Consider the following 17,930-nt stretch of genomic DNA (forward strand, 5'->3'; position numbering starts at 1 on the left):
CAAATTCTAAGATTATGATATGAACATATATACTTGTTCTCTCTAAGTCTCTATTAAGAAAATGTACTTAATCAATGTTGTTAGGCTGAACACATCATCAGGGTTCAAATTCGAGACTTGGCAGTTGTGTGAGTTTTAGTGGTGTTTGTCATTTCTTGACTTGTCATGATTCTCTTGTAATTTTGTCTTTTGCATATATATAGACAGTGACTGTAAAGTTTGAACCAACCATAATATTAATTCAATATTCAAGTTTATAATTTTTCAGCCACTCAGATTCTGTTGCAAATTCTTTAGAGAATCTTTGTGTTTACTATTCCAAGTTCCAACCAAATGGGAACATAACACATTAGTCTTTGCCTTATACATCATGAGTAAATTTCCTTTGTTCAATCTTATGATGTTTGTTCCACAGTTGACTCCATATCTCATGCATGACTTGTAAATAATATATAAAGAGATATTAGTTTTCCTTTTCTTCAACTTGAATGCTTTAATCTCTAACTCTATTATTCATTTTGTAATGAATTTCATTCCTAGTATTCTATTTATTCTCTCTCTTATAGTTTCCAATTCCATAGCATCATCCATTATTACTCAATCTCAATCCTTCAGTGATGGAGAGATCATTGTTTCATCAAAAGGATTGTTTGAGTTTGGTTTCTTCAGTATTAAAGATCCTAATAAACGCTACGTCTGTATTCGATTCAAGAATATTTCAACTCAAAATGTTGTTTGGGTTGCAAATGATGGCAAGCCAATCAATGACTATTCTGCAGTTTTGAAACTAAATAGTTCTGGCAGTTTGGTCCTTACACACAACAACAATGTTGTTTGGTTCACAAATTCTTCCACAAAAGCACAGAAACCGGTGGCACAACTCTTGGATAATGGTAATCTAGTCATAAAAGAAGATAGTGTTAGTAAAACCTATCTGTGGCAAAGCTTTGACTACCCATCTAATACATTGTTGGCAGGTATTGTAAAATTCTAGATTATTCTATAATGCCTGTAATAATTTAGCTAGAGTAATAAAAGGATGAGCCTATAAATATCTTTTGTATTGTAATGTTGAAATTCTTTGTTTAAAAAAGGCATATAGATTATTTTAGAACTTTCTGAAAATCAATCATCAATACTTAATGTTAAGGAGTCTCACATCAGTTGTAAGATGACCTGACTGTGTGTTTATAAGTGACGGCAATCCTCACCTTAAAGGTTTTGTAGGGTTGAGTTAGGCCCAACACCCAATTCTAAGATGCTATCATAGCCTCTCCAAGATCCGTTGGGCCACCTGTTATTAGGGTTCCGCTATCGGGCCACCCACAGTTTATATCCACGTACCAAGCCCAATAGTGCTGGGAGTGAGGGAGCGTGTTAAAATAGGCCGGTTTTGTAAAGATGAGTTAGGCCTAACTCTGATACTTAAATTAAAATCAGGCATGTTATTCACAATGTGCGTGGTAGAGTTAACTTTAAATAAAGGTCCGTTACCGCGAAAAAGGCCGGACAAAAAGTATACCATTACCATTTTTCACGTTTTTATATGGTGAAAAAAAATCACGCCGAAACGCCGATATGGCCGTGACGAAACAGTGATACAGCCCCAACGAAACACATTATGGCCACGACAAAATGCTAATAGATAGAGACATCTATTTTTTCTAATAGAAATGAATAAAAAACACATTTTTAGTACAAATATGAACATAAATTATAAAGTGTTATCTTTTTTAACTCTTTCCTAGTTCAAAACTTAACATTTATCTCATTTAAGTTGTTATACATATATTATAGTACAAATAATTTTAATAACATTTGTGCGATATTGTGATTAATTCACATCGCGACGACCGTATTTCGTAATGCAACGGCCGTAACAACCGAAATCGCGAAATCTTTGATGCGACCGCGACCATAACCACTATTTAAAACCCTCTAAGCCGCTGCCGACTGGTGTATTATGGTCTAGTTCTTCAATCATGACATTGTGTTGTGTCTACCAAATAATAAAAATGTTATCATTCTAAATTCCAACAGATATGAAGTTGGGATGGGACCTTAAAAGAAATTTGAGTAAGTGTCTTAAAGCATGGAAGAGTGATGATGATCCAACACCAGGAAACTTTACTTGGTGTGTGGTATTGAATCCGTATCCTGATATCTATATGATGAAGGGAGAAAAAAAGTACCACAGACTTGGACCATGGAACGGCTTGCGTTTTAGCGGTATGCCAGAGATGAAGCCTAATCCTGTTTTCAGCTACAAGTTTGTCTACAACAAAGAAGAGGTTTATTACTCATGGAGCTTCAATGATAGTTCTCTAATATCAACAGTGGTACTTAACCAAACAAGTTACCAACGTCCACGCTATGTATGGTCAAAAGCCGAGGAATCATGGATGCTTTATTCAAGAATGCCAGGAGATTATTGTGACCTTTATAGTCTATGTGGAGTCAATGGATATTGCAGCAGTACTAATTCACCAATATGTGAATGTTTAAATGGGTTCAAGCCTAATTTTCCTGAAAAATGGAACTCAATGGACTGGTCTGATGGATGTGTCAGAAATCACCAATTGAACTGCATCAATGAAGGGTTTGTCTCAGTACCAAACTTGAAAATTCCAGATACTAAAAATACTTCGGTGGATCATGACGAGAGTATTGGTCTAGAGCAATGTAGAGCCAAATGCTTGAAAATTTGTTCATGCATGGCTTATACAAATACAAATATAAGTGGAGCAGGAAGTGGTTGTGTTATGTGGTTTGGTGATTTAATTGATATCAAATTTATTCCACTTGGTGGCCAAGTTCTATATATCAGGATGCCTGCTTCAGAATTAGGTTAATACTTCATTAATTTCACCAATTTTTTTAAGCCTTGTATTTGAATATGGAATTTAACTATATATAATTGTTTTATTTAGACGATGAGCACAGGAGGAACTTGAGAAAAAAAGTTCTAATTGTTGTTTTTGCGGCTTTGGGAATGCTTTTACTTGCGATATATTTTTTCTACAGATTCCGGAGGAGGAGCGTTGTTGGTAAAACTATTATTCCATTCTCTAACATTTGACTGAAAAATTGGCATTGGCTACATAGTTCTGAAACAAATTCCTTCCATTTTACAGGGACGTCAAAGAGTGAAGGTGACTATGAAAGACACGAGAACGATATGGATCTCCCCTTACTAAATTTGTCAACAATTATTATTGCCACCGATAACTTCTCAGAGAAGAACAAGATTGGAGAAGGTGGTTTTGGAGCTGTCTATTTGGTAATTCAATATTACTAAGTAAGAATAGCTAGAAAAGTAGTAAGTATAAAGAACATCATCTAAGTAATCTAACTTATGATTGTCCAGGGAAAATTAGGAAGTGGGCTAGAAATTGCTGTCAAGAGACTTTCACAGAGCTCAAAACAAGGGATGAGAGAATTCATAAATGAAGTAAAACTTATTGCAAATGTTCAGCACCGAAATCTTGTAAAGCTTATTGGCTGTTGCATTCAGAGACATGAAAAATTGCTAGTTTATGAATACATGTCTAATGGCAGCCTAGATTACTTCATTTTTGGTATGTAATGTAATCTCAATTCAATTTTATATTAAAACTCACTCACTGGTGTTTTATGATACAGTGACTGAGTTGTTATGAAATATGAACTATATATGCAGATCATACCAGAAGTCAATTGCTAGATTGGCCAAAGCGCTTCCACATAATTTGTGGAATCGCCAGAGGGCTTATGTATCTTCATCAAGATTCTCGATTGAGGATTATTCATAGAGATCTCAAAACAAGTAATGTTTTACTAGATGATACTATGAATCCCAAAATATCAGATTTTGGAATGGCTAGAACTTTTGGAGGAAACCAAATTGAAGGAAACACAAATATAATTGTTGGGACATAGTGAGTTTTTGTTTAACTGTCTAGAACCATACATAGTTTATTTTACTTTTACACACATGACATGACATGTGTGTTTTATATTTTTCTCTCAATGGTTTATTGCAGTGGGTACATGGCACCAGAGTATGCTATTGACGGACAATTTTCCGTGAAATCTGATGTTTTCAGCTTTGGTGTTTTGATATTAGAGATTATATGTGGGAAGAAAAACCGAGTGCGTTATCGTGCAAAGCAAACTCTTAACCTTGTTGCTTATGTAAGTACTACGTACTAGTATAAATGTTAATTTTCCATGTTAAAAGTTTACCTGCTAATAATAACTTTATCTTTTTTTATGATTTAGGCATGGACATTCTGGAAACATGAAAGAGCTTTACAAATAATTGACTCAAACATAGAGGATTCAAGCATTGTATCGGAAGTATCACGTTGCATACACGTTGCACTTTTATGTGTGCAACAATACCCAGAGGATAGGCCTACCATGGCTGATGTGATTCTAATGTTAGGGAGTGAGATGTCATTGGAGCCAGGTTTTATTAAGAGGAGGGAATCTATTGAAGCAAATTCAAGCTCAAGTAGGAAGGATATAAGTTCAAACTATGAATTGACCATAACCTCTTTAAGTGTTCGATGAAAATCAATAAGATGAATGCAAATATTGCAGTGAACTATAATAATTCCATACAGGAGTAGAGTAGTGTTCAAATACTTGTGTACATGTATGTCCAAAGTCTACCATTTGGATACTTGGACATGACATTAAAGACTGGAAATTTGCAAGGACTGTATTTGACCTTTTAATTTTATATTTATTTTCTTCAAATAAGTCATCTATATCTATGAATATTGAATACTTTTTCTTTATCAAATGAAATAAAAAAAAATGTTTTCACAAAGTAAACGGGGCCTTAAATACAATAATCAATTTTAAATTCACAAAGTAAATGGGGACTTAATATATAATTTACACAAATAAATGTTTTATTATAATAATTATGGTTCTTAATTTTATCCATCATCATTCATATACATACTTAGATTTTTTACACAGCTATGACTTATGCTGTTTCAGCAGGGGATGGCTGCAGAAGTGTAGAAGATGAGCCTAGAGGCTCATGCACTACAGAATTTGAAGAAACTGATATGGGATTTCCTTCCAACTGCAACATGATACTCCCCAATATTTCAGTTAGTATTTTCTTGAACTCATCTTCTTTCACCAACTTTGCATCATCTGCACTCACCATCTTAAACACTTCACCAATAACCTTATCCATCTGTAATATAAATATGAATTTTCAATTCAATTTCAGTCTCAGTGACATATGAAGCAACAAAATGATGAGAGAAGGAACCAAGACATTAAGCTCAAATGGTTAATGAGCCCACCCTAGGACAAATCGTTTAGGAGAATCCGAGTTTGATTCCTTACGGGAACAATTCTTAGCCAAACTTTACTTACCTCGCGGCTGAACTCTGGATTATCAGGTCCCTTCCCCTGATGGAGAACCGGAGGATTAAAAACAAAAAACAAAAACTGATGAGAGAAGAGACAACACACCTCTTCAATTGCTCCAAATGGAGGTAAAGCAGCAGATGGAGCCACCACGTCAAGCGCCACTCTTAGGTAATCCTTTGACATTTTTCCATTTCGATCTTTAGGTAAAGTCTCTATAGCCGAGTTCAATATCTGCATCCCATCATAGATCAATTAATCGGTGAACTATATATCGATAAGCTAATAACAATAAACATATTTCGAGAAATATCCATATCCCGAAAGAAAATAGACCGACCTTGTCTAATTCAAACTTGTTGGATAATAGTCTCTTAACACCGCTTCCATCAAAGGTACTTTCGCTATGAGCGACTATAACAGGTTGCTCCTTAAGACGATTAGCGACACTCAATGCCACTTTCTTGAATTCCTCCAAAAAGATCTCTTGCGAAACAGGTTTATCCAAATCATACCCATGTTCAGAAACCAGTGCTGGTTCCACAATGTTGCTAACAACCTACACAGATAATGATCAAGCCACGGTGTTCAGAAAGTTATGTTAATAACATTCATAAATTAGAAAAAATTGAATTAGTGACGGAAAAATTAGAAACGGGATAAAATGAAATTTGAAATTGATCTCTAAACGAGCATCGGCTTAGGACACACTGAATTATTGGAGACCACTTTCATTTGATTTATTTCTAATTTTCGTCGATAATTGGAAACTTTTATGTTGGTATGAATTAGCTACCCAAGAATCAGATGTAGGTGGAATCCCTTGGTCAACATTGAGTTTGCTGAGAGCTTGAATTATATAGTCGTGAAATGATTTATGAGGTGATTCAATTTGAGAGAATATAGATACGATTTCTGGTTCATAAGTTGAACCATTAAGAAACTCGAAAAGATCTTCGCCATCAATGCGAAGTATGACAATCGGGTCTCGTTTGAGTCCAGCAGCCATGCCCAATAGAATGTCTGAGAGAACCTCTTTGAACTCAGTCTTGCTCACTTTTTCTTGCTTTCCATGTGTGAATTCATTCAACACCTGTGAAGTTAACAAATCAGTTATCATTTTGGTTCTAATATAATGGATAATCAAAGACAGACAAATTCTTTTCAGCAGTAAAGAATAAACAAAATATTATAAAAAAATACAACATATAAGTGTGTATGTCTTTCATTTTGTTTGACTTAATGTGTGTGCTTTGCTTTCACATATATATATATATATATTGATAGATTCATGTATTGACATTGTTTATTGAATACTCCATTTGTTCTGTACCATAAGTCATTTACAACTTTGTTTATATGAAAATAAAATATTTCATTTTTGCTAAGGCGATTGACTTATATAATATAAAGAAAAGTGATAGATTGACACTGAGCTTAGTAGAGAGTATCACAGTTCGATCTTCCCCAATTGTGATTGGAAGGTGGCTGAAACCACTTAATGTCAGAATTGACCGCCAAACCAGATTAGACGGTCTAGTGGACGGGATACTGACGGTGAAAACAAAAAAAAATAAAATATAGAAAGAATCTTATTGATCTAAAGAGTACATCAAGTTGTTTTAGAATACCAATTAGAGTTAGCACGGACGATTGGACCTTCCGCTCACATCTCTTGTGATTTTGGTGTGTATGAGATATGTCCCCTAATCTAAATTTTTTCCAAAACAAATTTAGCATCCACTGCTATATTTTTATCAGGTGAATAAGGTACCTTATTGCTCATTTATATTTGGTACATAGGTAGGTAAGCATTTAGATTTTCACAAGAATACCACATACAAAAAAACTCCTTTAATTTGATTGTCCCCGCAAGAAACACATCCTTAGGAATGCAGCCAGCGACAAGGACCATATAAATTATGGTTGAATAATAATAGCAGGTTGACTTTATTATGTACTCTAAAGTCTAACTTAAAACTTTCTACTCGCATAACATTGTCTGAGTACTGAGTACCTAATTATTATTATTTATTTTTTTAAAAACTTGGTATCTGGTTAGGACTGACTAATTTAAAGGATCAATCTCACCGTCCACTTACAGAGGCTTGTATGAACTAACCTACTAAAATTGACACCATAAAAAATCAAACACGTGATCTATAGAGGAGCACATTACAGAGTCTCAACTCAACACTAGACCGATCTAAGTGAGTCGGTGCTTAATAATTATTAGTTTTGTAATATACAGATTATTAAACAGAAAAAATAATCACTATTATAATATTAGAACTTGGTAAGAAGTCAAAATACCAATAAGAAAAAAAAGTTTCTTTGAGATTCTTCCTTGTATATGGAGATAAGGAAATACCAACAAAAAGTTAAGTAGCGGAAACCAAATCAAATGCAACTTTGCCTCTAAAAAGTGGAGTCCAAACAGCACCGACCAATTTATTTATAATAAAATATGCACAAATAGGACCTAATCGTTAATTATAATTATCATACATAGAAGATAAGTCAGGATACTTCTAGGACCGGGTTGCCACAGAGTTATGATCATTTTATTGTTACCTGAAGTTCACATCACTGTGTTTTTAAGGTATTCGTTTTAGGTCTTGTGTAAACTTTTACGGTTTTATCATTTATGAAAGACACATGGTTGAGTTTTTTTTTCTTTTTTTAACGGAAAGACACATGGTTGAATTGAGAAGCGCGAATATTGTTTATAAATTACTCTTAGTTTTATTCCCTCCGGTCCTTAATATAAGAAACAAACAACTTTTTAAATTCATTAGAAAACTAATGTATCTAGTCTACATTGTAGAGTAAATACATTAGTTTTAGAATAAATCTAAAAAATAGTTCTAGCCGAGACTAAAGGGCTAAAGGTTTGATAACCCTCAAGCGTGACATAGGTTCGACCGCTATTGTCTGCTCTAAGCCTTATACGAGAGCTTTAAGTTTCTTCTTTGTAAAGGATATCTCCTAAGGGTGAGAAATGTGGATATTGTTTAAAAACTACTATTAGTCTCGATTTTCAATAGCCTTGTATTAGCTATCAAGGTCGATATTTTGTGCCATAACATAGTAACTTCTCCAAAGAGATTTTGCTACTTGCTAGTTGCTACTAGTTCTTTCCCACGCCAAAACAAATCTAAACCACAAAGAGACATTTTTCTAAATAAATAAGAGTAACAAAAACAAGAGACATTGGAACCGGAACAAATATGATGAAGGTAATGACATCGATCACAACGAAGAATATTTATCTACTGTACTAGTATTTTATTTCACCCTACACAATCACATGATAGGAGTATTATACTATTAATTGGAATACTACCATAATTAAAGCAAAGTTAGAAAAGTCAAAAGATAATTCACAACCTTATCTTCTTAGTAAGTCGGTCGGTTTGACACTAAACAGAGATAACCATGGTAAATGAGTTTAGGTTTCTTTAATTTATTATTCCTTGTTGGTCCAAATAGTAAAGTATCTTTAGTCGAGGGTTAATATTTATCTCTTACATCGGTTGGTGCGCTATTAAACGATAGTGAAAACTTCCGTATCATAATAACCCAAAAAAAAATTTAAAAATAGAATATCTTCTTTCATAGAAAGATAAAAAATTATATTTCATAATAAAAACATGAAGATTATAAGTTTATTGCAAACACAAATATTATTTATGCTAATTATTCTTAATTAATATTATATAACCTTGATCAAGAAATCAAATTCAAGGCCACACCACATTGTTATAAGATTTTAAGCAAGCAGTTAATTATAGATGCACCATTATTAATTAAGCACGAAATTAGAAGAGTAGATAGATACATATACCTGAGAATAGATGTGATCAGAATCAGGATTAGTGCCTTTAGAAGGTAAACCAAGAGCAGCACCAATATCAGAAACAGCAGGTTGAAGTTCTTTTACAGATAGTTTACCATCTTTATCTTTATCTAACTCTTGAAACTTATGGTTCACATAATTGTTGAATACATCTTTGTTTCCAACTAACTCCATAATATTAGAACCATCTAGAACTTCAACTGTCTTCGAAGAACATGAACCACTCTTCTCCATTCCTTTCACTCTTGTGTTTTTGTGTATGTGTGTGTGACTCTTGTGAACTTACTTTCCCTTTTTCTTCTTCGTGCTTGCTTCTCGTGACTCTCACACCGACCTGTTAAACAAACAAAGTGTGTGATCTTTGATGATATTTCTATCTCTACCTGTCTTTGTCTCTGTCGCAAACTCTCAACTACTCTACTACTTACTTATTTAGAGTATTCACTTCACTTTCAATTTACTACTTCGTTTCGAGAATGTTAATTAATTTATTCATGTCTACACGAATATTCAATAAAAATGTATTTTTACATTCTTTAAAAACAAAGGATTTTGATTTATCTGTCTGAAATTAATAATTTTATTTTAAATTTAAAAATTTAAGTGTTTTAATAATAATTAAAGAAAATATACGGCGAGGGTGGGTGTGGGGTAGGCTCGGAAATGCAAAAAAAAAAAAATTAAAGAAAATATAACAAAATTAATATATTATTAATTTTAAATATTAAATAATTCACACTTTATTTGTTTTCTCACATTTTCATTAGGAATTTGTACGCTTCATTGTTCTATGTTTATTTTCTTGATAGACATAACATTGATACATCTTGAACATAAAAATATCACCAGTAACATTAAATCAACATAAATTGATCATTAACAACAGAGAGAGTTAGAGAAGAGAGAAAGAGAAGAGAGAATGACAAACTCTCTTGATTGGTTTGAGGAGAACTTGAGAAGAGAGAAAGAATAATGATGGATCCCGCAACTTTTCTTTTCTCTACTATAATGAGGAGAAATGGGAGAGATGCTCAGGGTAGAATTTATTCTTTATTCCAAAAATAGTCTTTCAAAGTATTTAATTTTTAATTTGTATAAACAAAATATTGTACTACATATATGAAATAAATCGCAATGCACAAATAGAAAACAATTATGATGTGAAATGAGTGACACGGTTTTCTTTTTTAACGTTAGTTTACTAGTATTACTTATAATTCGTTAAAATATTAAGATATAGTTTAAATAAAATTAAATATTTTATTATTATTATTATTATTATAACAACTTATTTAAATCAGCATCAATAATTTAATTTAAATAATCTATTTATTTTAATTAAGTCATCAACTAAATTTGCAGTAACTAGACTAAAATAAAAAATTTAAGTTAATTTTAATAAGAAATTATATTTAATTTACATGATATTAGTGTGTGTACATATAAGGATACTTTGTCATTTTACAAATTAAACCCATCTCTTTATCTTTTGTTTCTCTTATACCAATCAACACATCAAATCTACTCTATTTCTCTCTTCTCACACTCTTTCTTATTTCTTTCTCTCTTTTCACTTTCTCTTTACAACCAAACACACCATAAGAATAAAAAATGAATAAAAATATTTTATTTTTAGAAACTAAATTTAAAATTCGCCACATTTTTAACACAGAAAATTTATATTAGCTCAAAAAATGGGTAGAGATTTTACAAAATAAAATAAAATAACATATTACGTGTAGTTTTTTTTCTTTGGACACAAAAATAACAAAATCCATTCATTCAAATTTATAGGAGATATATCGATCAAATTTATGACAAATTCAATTTTCCTAAAAATAATAAGGATGAACCTACTAATAGACTTACAACATCCGAGTTAATAGAATAAAATGGTCTAAAGTATATGACAAAGACTACAATTAATATGTATTGAATGAGTTAAATGGTGGAGATTATACTTGACTATAGAGAATTTCTGATTTTGTGAATCCATATCCTTCCATAATACTGCCCATGATGATTAAATATGGCTTTTGAAAAGCAGTCGGGTGTTGTTGAACGTGAACGTTATAAAATTAGTCGTGCATAAACCATATGAAAAAGGAAATAGTTAACATTGCTTTCATACTGTACTAGGAATAAACTCGTGCGTTGCACGGGTTCGATTAAAATATATAATTAAAATATTTTTATAAATAAAAAAATAATCATTGTGATAACTATAATCACATATAGTTAAATAATATATATTATTTTAAAATATGATTATGTTTAATATTAGTATATGAGTAAAAAAAAAGTTGTTTAGAAATATTAGATTTTTTATTAATTTATATCGTAGTTTGTTTATATTTTAATGTGATAGATCTCTTATAATATTTCATAAGTTTGAAAGGATGTATCATTTTTTATTTTATTAGTGTAATCATATAAGATTTTAGTTTTCTTTATATGAGTTGCAATTTTATATCACTTTGTTTTTTATTTTTGATGTATTCCTTATTTTATTATTTTCAATAAGAGTTGGAGGCATACCTAATTATACTTGTAGACAATATTACTCATGAGAAATGTTAAAATAAGTTTTGATTATAGAATATGATTCATATATGGTGGCTTTGCCTATTTGTTTCACGTGATCTCATTTTTTGAAAATTATGTATCAAATAGTGTATTTGCTTACTACGTTCTATGCAATTTAAGGTTCCAAATAGCTTATCTACTTACTCATCTCTCGTTCTCTTGGAGTTTATTCTCACTTATTCACTTGGTGAAATTTTATTCCAACTTTATTAGTCCCAATTTTTTAGTCTATTGTTTGGTTCACATTTTTTTTTGCTTGGTCCTTTTGTTTTTAGTTTGTTTTTCTTTTACATGGCGAGGTTTGTGTCTCTTCAAAATTATTGTTAGTTTTTGTCCCTCTTATTTAATATTTTCTTGAACATTTATTTTATTTTTTCTTATTTTATTATATAAACTCGAATATTTGTTGTTGTTAATATATAAGTTTGGACGAAGATTTTATATATTTGAATTTAGGTTTAGTTATTTGGTTAAGGTAAAGAAAGTCTTATAGATGAATTTAAGATTTAACATGTGTCATCTTCTTATTTGCTTAAAGAAATGTCATCTTATTCTTATAAATATTCCACTATTTTATTTTCAGCCGTAACGTAAATAATATTTTAGAATATATACTTAATTTATCCAAAAAATTATATTATTATGTAAATTAAATTAATAATTTTTGAATTATTGATGAATTTTAGTTGTGTGTAAATATGTTTAAATATATGTGTGATTATATTTTCTAAATATATGTAAATATATTTTAACATCTACGGTTTTAATAATTTCTAAAATTTATTTTGACAAATGAGCATCAACAATTTTTATTTAATAATTTTTGTCTTTTTTTAATTTAATTTAGAAAGTTTTTAGTACAATTCTAAGTGGGAGGAAAAAGTATTTAGCACAATTCTTTTCATCGATTCATTTTATGGTTGTAAGAATAAGATGACATGCGTAGATTAAAATAGGACCGTCTATTAAAATTCATATATATTCATATTGAACCATCCAGAATTAGGCAAATGTTATACGATAAATGCATGAAGATTATATATTTGGACAACCTCTAAGTCAAGTTGAATCAATATACTTCTTGCATGTATTACAATTATAAGAACCGCATGACTTGAGTGTCAACTACAAAAAAAAAAAACTTATTTTAATTTCTACTTTGTTTTTGTTTCTATATTTCTCTTGATCGAGATCAAGTAGATCACCTACACATTGTAGACAATATAATATTTAAAAATGAGACACATATTTATATTTCTAAATTATTTGGATTGTCCTCTTTTAATTGAATGCCTCCAACATCAATATACCCTCGATCTATATAAATTTTAAGGCACTTCAAAATCAATAAATAGAAGTCTCTTTTATCCTCTTCAACTTATTCACATGAAAAAAAAATTAATTATATTCCTATTAATCAACAATTTTTTATACAAATCTTCTACCTTATATAAAATAATAAATGAAAAAGAAAATAAGAAACAAATAAGCTAAAACATTAGACTAATAAAATAATAAATGAAAAAGAAAAGTTGTCTAATTACAAACATTATATCAATTAAAAAAAATGATGGTTTACAAACTCCCATTAGAGTTAAATACACATCCTTACATGATGTGTCATTTCATAGGCTTTATAAGGAGCAAGGATGCAACGTAAGCAAAAATAGAAGTATGTTTTATTCTGTTCTCCTCCTTCACATGAAAAAATAGTCATATTCATATTAATTGATTCAACTCAAAGTTTAATTAATCATCGAACAAAACACCGGTTGATATTTAAAAAAATATCCAACCTAAAAAAGAAATATAAAAAATGATTATAGATGTTCTAAACTCAGAGTAGTAGAAAAATTCAAATTTACAAACATATTAATAGGCAACTATCACATATATGTATATCAATTTCTTAATCAATCACATGTAGACATACCTGATATTCTAAGAGGTTATACACTATCACCTACCAAGGACAAAAACCAATATACTTATGATGTAACTATATATATGCACACGATAGCTTTTAAATCAATTCAAGACACTATAATGTGTAACTTTAACATATGGAAGGTGAAGATGCATAACTTTTTCTCATGGAGATGTTAGACAAAGAAACCATAGAGTTTTTGCCATGAGATAGATAAATTAAAATTTTGTTAAAACATAGAAGCTAGACTTCAATGTAAATTTACATATTCAATATGGTGGTGATAATTAGCTTTTGGGTTAACTTTATATAGAGCTTGTGTTTGATAATTAGCTAAATTTACATATTCAATATTAGTGTCTCCAAGAATTCTTTGTTTTCAATTGCATTAATAGGGAATTGTAACATACAATATATATTTTAATAATATATTGCAATGCAATTAATAAAACAATAACATGATGCATCGTTCCACCTTTCATTGCTTGCAATTCATTTTTGTCTCAATTAAACAACAATAAATTGTGTTAGTTTTTTTTTAATATATTATTATTGCTTATTATTTATTATTAGAGTAACTCTATTATATGAAATATGAAAAGGTTTTAATAGAGATCGAAACTTTTTTTTATAGAGTGCCACATCCAATTTCTTTTGAAAATCCATCCAATTTTTTATAATTCTAATGGATATGTATAAATCGATATCGATAGTTGGTCCCTTTTAATTAAATTTTTCATTTGTCATTTAGGGACCAATTAACTATGAAATGAAGAGAATTCCAATAGTCTTAGACACTTTTTTTTTTCTTTCTTAGTATTGAAAGAATATATTTTGTGGTTATATTGGTCCTTTTAATTAAATTTTTCATTTAGGAACCAATTAACTATGCAATGAAGAGAGACACACGTTTTTTTTTATTAGTATTGAAAGAATTTCAATAGTCATGAATATTTTGTGGTTATATAAATCTTATATATTAGTTGGTCCCTTTTAATTTAATTTTTCATTTTAGTTAGTTGGTCCCTTGTGTAAGAAGTTATATAGTGATAATTTGATATATTGATAATTAAAATTAAAATGATTTAATTTAATTAAAGGAGATGATGAAAAAGTTTTTTAATAGAGATTGTAAACTTTTCTTATAGTATAAAGGTGATAAAAAAAATTTGGGGCCTAAATCCTTTACCAAAAAAATTATTTTTGGGGGTCTAAATCTAGGGCTTGGGCCGCTTTACCCTTGGGCCGGCCCGTGTCTACAAATAAATAAAAAAGTTGTTTAGAAATGATATTTTTCATTGATTTATATCGTAGTTTTTTTTATATTTTAATGTAATAGATCTCTTATAATATTTTATAAGTTTGAAAAGATGCATTATATTTTATTTTAATAGTGTAATTGTAGCTTTCTTTATATGAGTTGCAATTGTATAGTAAAATGTGGCCTTGCTTTTTATTTTTGATGTAACCCTTATTTATTTCAATAGAGTTGGAGGCATGCATATATAAATACTTTTATTTACCGCGTGATCTCGTTTTTTGAAAATTACATATCGAATAGCGTAACTGTTTATTTCCTTCTATGCAATTCAAGGTATCAAGTAGCTTTTCTACAAACTTTCCTCTCGTTCTTTTGAAGTTTCTTTTCACATATTGACTTGGTGGAATTTTATCCAGACTTTACTATTCCCAATTTTTTAAGTCTATTGTTTTTTTACATTTTTTTTGGTTGGTCATTTTTTTAGTATAACAGTTTTTTCAACACCCTCCACCTGTTCGATAGTACAAAGATTAAGAAATACTATTCTTCTTTTTTTAGTTTGCATGATATTATAAGAATTTAACATTCAACATGTCATCTTATTCTTAAGACTATCTCACTATGTACTCACTCATAACTATAATATCTTATCTCCTAAATACTATTATGCTTAGAGAGTAATTTAAATAATAAAATAGATAAATATAATATAACATTTTATATTACTTATTAAGATTTCTTTGCCTTTTATTTGTCAGAATTATTTAGCTAGTGGTTTCGTTTATCATTTTCACCATATGCTTAATTCTTTTTCTTTTCTATTTTGGTTTAATTTTATTTTTCTTAGTGAGGTTTATGCCACTATCCTCTCTTTAATTTGTTTGCATCTTTAATTTTATGTGTCTTTTTAAGCAATGGAATATCAAAATTAGTAGTTAAAATGTTGGTGTAATAAAAAAGTATAAATTGTAAAGTAGTGACTAAATTGCTACGCCACTTTTCATTCATCAATCAAACAAAATTTAAGGTAGATAGTGAGATACTTTTAATATTTGTCTTAGAAACTAAATGGAATCTTACGATTTTTCTTAGTGACTTAAATGAGTTTATTCTAAAAGTAATAAAGAAATTAAAATACAACTTAGCTCAATTGCAAACTTGAAAACCTTCGTACCAGCCCAATCCACTAATTTGAATCCTAACCAAGATAATATTAAGCATATGAAAACACCTCTAACCAAGTAGAGATTAAATTCTTCCAAATTTGCTTCATACGACCAACTTGTATTACATTTCCAAATCTTCTCTATTAAAACCAAGTACCACTAAAAAAAAGTTAAGAAATTGCAGTTATATATATTTTTCATTGTCGCAATGTTATTCTTGAATATACATTTCATTGCTATATTTGAAAGAAAAAAAAGAACTTATCCCAAAAACAATGAGGAAAATACATTTGAAAATAGAATTACATTTTTCCTTGAAACAATAAGATAGTGTAGTTGATTTACTCAAGAGTAGACATGACTTGATGAAATTACTACAAAGAAGGTTAGAAAACACAAAAAAGAAAAAAATAAGATTACAAAATATGAGACCATGGGCATGCATGTAGTGATGTGTGAGTATCAATATTTATAAAGACCATTGTGGTAAAACATACAGTTTTTTTTTATATATAATTATTGAAAGGAACTCCAACAATCATGAGGGTTAATTGTATAATATAATAATAATAATTTTGCAGTTATAGTTGCATCATATGAATACCTAAGGATCAATCATAATTGTTTTTATTCCTTGTAATTAATCGTTTGATTGTTTTTTTTTTTTTGATAAGCTAATCGTTTGATTGTTGATTTAACCTCTTGCAATGTGTAATAATATATTAATATGATTTATCTTGGTTTTTTTAGAAAATTAGATTATATATATTTAATAACAATACTAAAAATTATATATACATATAATTTATATGTACATATTTTAGTGACATATGGATATATTTTTTTGGTTTTTACGTATGAATGTTTTATTGATCCATATATACGAATTAAGTTTTTTATTTGGGCAAGTATATGGATATTTAGGTTACTCTTAATTATTTAGTCATTTACGTTTTCTATTAATCCATATTTATCATTTTATATATGCCAAAATATAGTCTTTTAGAATTATGGGAGTTTCTTTTTCTATTCATGTATTAATCATTAGACATGAAATTTAATTTGTGGAGGATAAATTTTATTTTAGACATTTTTAATAATTAAGAGAAGTTGGTAAATTTTCAATAAAAATATGGAGTTTTTTTAGAGGTGCCACATCATCACAATGAAGGCCTATGAGCAATTCAACCTTCCTTTTACTAGTAAAAGATATAACACCCAGATTTTCCCAATTATTTTAATTGAAAAAAAAACTAATTTAAATAATTTTTGAGTGTTACATTTGCTTGAAAATGATACAATTTTCTAATAAATTTGCACCCGAAAATTAAATTAAAAAGTCAACATTTTTAAGTTCTAAACTTCAAATTAAAATAATTAATAAAGGTAACAACATGGTCTCAAAATGTAATTAGCAAGGTTTATATGTTTCTCTCACACACTTAGATATCATTTGACCTTTTTTTTTTCTTTTTAATTAGAAGTAAGAAGTTAGGCCAAACAATAATTTTTAAAAGCTCTACTAAAAAAAATAGGTCAAACAACAATTTTTAAAAGTTATAATAAAAAAAACAATTTCTATATTTTAAAAAAAATTATAATATATCTTTAAACGCTATTATAATAAAAAATAACTTTTAATTTTTTTTTTAAAAAAAATTGACCAAACAACTTTAATTTTAATTTTAAAACTATTATTTTTTATGTTTAAAATACATTGTAAAAATCTCATAATCCTTTCTTTGGTCATTCAGA

At 29.3% G+C, this 17,930-nt stretch overlaps 2 protein-coding genes across 3 annotated transcripts; one reads left to right on the top strand and one right to left on the bottom strand.

The window, feature by feature from the left end:
* The first annotated feature begins 242 nt into the window (after positions 1 to 242).
* LOC123913700 (G-type lectin S-receptor-like serine/threonine-protein kinase At4g27290) lies at positions 243 to 4,811 on the top strand. The gene is made up of 8 exons (XM_045964519.1): positions 243 to 977; positions 2,041 to 2,847; positions 2,931 to 3,047; positions 3,135 to 3,280; positions 3,368 to 3,578; positions 3,680 to 3,917; positions 4,023 to 4,173; positions 4,261 to 4,811. The coding sequence occupies exons 1-8, from the start codon at positions 524 to 526 to the stop codon at positions 4,552 to 4,554; spliced, it is 2,418 nt and encodes an 805-aa protein (XP_045820475.1). The 5' UTR covers positions 243 to 523; the 3' UTR covers positions 4,555 to 4,811.
* Positions 4,812 to 4,883: 72 nt separating this feature from the next.
* Positions 4,884 to 9,731, bottom strand: LOC123913701. 2 transcript variants are annotated; one of them, XM_045964520.1, is made up of 5 exons: positions 9,224 to 9,731; positions 6,173 to 6,469; positions 5,717 to 5,935; positions 5,482 to 5,610; positions 4,884 to 5,197 (listed from the first exon to the last, which is right to left on the bottom strand). In XM_045964520.1, exons 1-5 carry the CDS (start codon positions 9,467 to 9,469, stop codon positions 4,979 to 4,981), a joined length of 1,110 nt encoding a protein of 369 aa, XP_045820476.1. In that variant the 5' UTR covers positions 9,470 to 9,731; the 3' UTR covers positions 4,884 to 4,978. The 2 variants fall into 2 exon arrangements, with proteins under 2 accessions (XP_045820476.1, XP_045820477.1); XM_045964521.1 differs by lacking the exon at positions 9,224 to 9,731 and adding an exon at positions 7,008 to 7,340.
* Positions 9,732 to 17,930: the final 8,199 nt, after the last annotated feature.

This window comes from Trifolium pratense, linkage group LG3 (genome assembly GCF_020283565.1).
Source record: "Trifolium pratense cultivar HEN17-A07 linkage group LG3, ARS_RC_1.1, whole genome shotgun sequence".
In the NCBI taxonomy this organism is placed as follows: domain Eukaryota; kingdom Viridiplantae; phylum Streptophyta; class Magnoliopsida; order Fabales; family Fabaceae; genus Trifolium; species Trifolium pratense.

What these genes read in the sequence shown, in the direction of transcription:
- LOC123913700 (XM_045964519.1), top strand. Translation starts at nt 524, where the DNA reads ATGAATTTCATTCCTAGTATTCTATTTATTCTCTCTCTTATAGTTTCC. An exon ending in GTTTTGGAGCTGTCTATTTG is followed by an intron (nt 3,281 to 3,367) that starts GTAATTCAATAT and finishes ATGATTGTCCAG; the next exon opens with GGAAAATTAGGAAGTGGGCT. An exon ending in AATATAATTGTTGGGACATA is followed by an intron (nt 3,918 to 4,022) that starts GTGAGTTTTTGT and finishes GGTTTATTGCAG; the next exon opens with TGGGTACATGGCACCAGAGT.
- LOC123913701 (XM_045964520.1), bottom strand. Translation starts at nt 9,469, where the DNA reads ATGGAGAAGAGTGGTTCATGTTCTTCGAAGACAGTTGAAGTTCTAGAT. An exon ending in CACCTACATCTGATTCTTGG is followed by an intron (nt 5,936 to 6,172) that starts GTAGCTAATTCA and finishes TTATCTGTGTAG; the next exon opens with GTTGTTAGCAACATTGTGGA. An exon ending in CATTTGGAGCAATTGAAGAG is followed by an intron (nt 5,198 to 5,481) that starts GTGTGTTGTCTC and finishes TTTATATTACAG; the next exon opens with ATGGATAAGGTTATTGGTGA.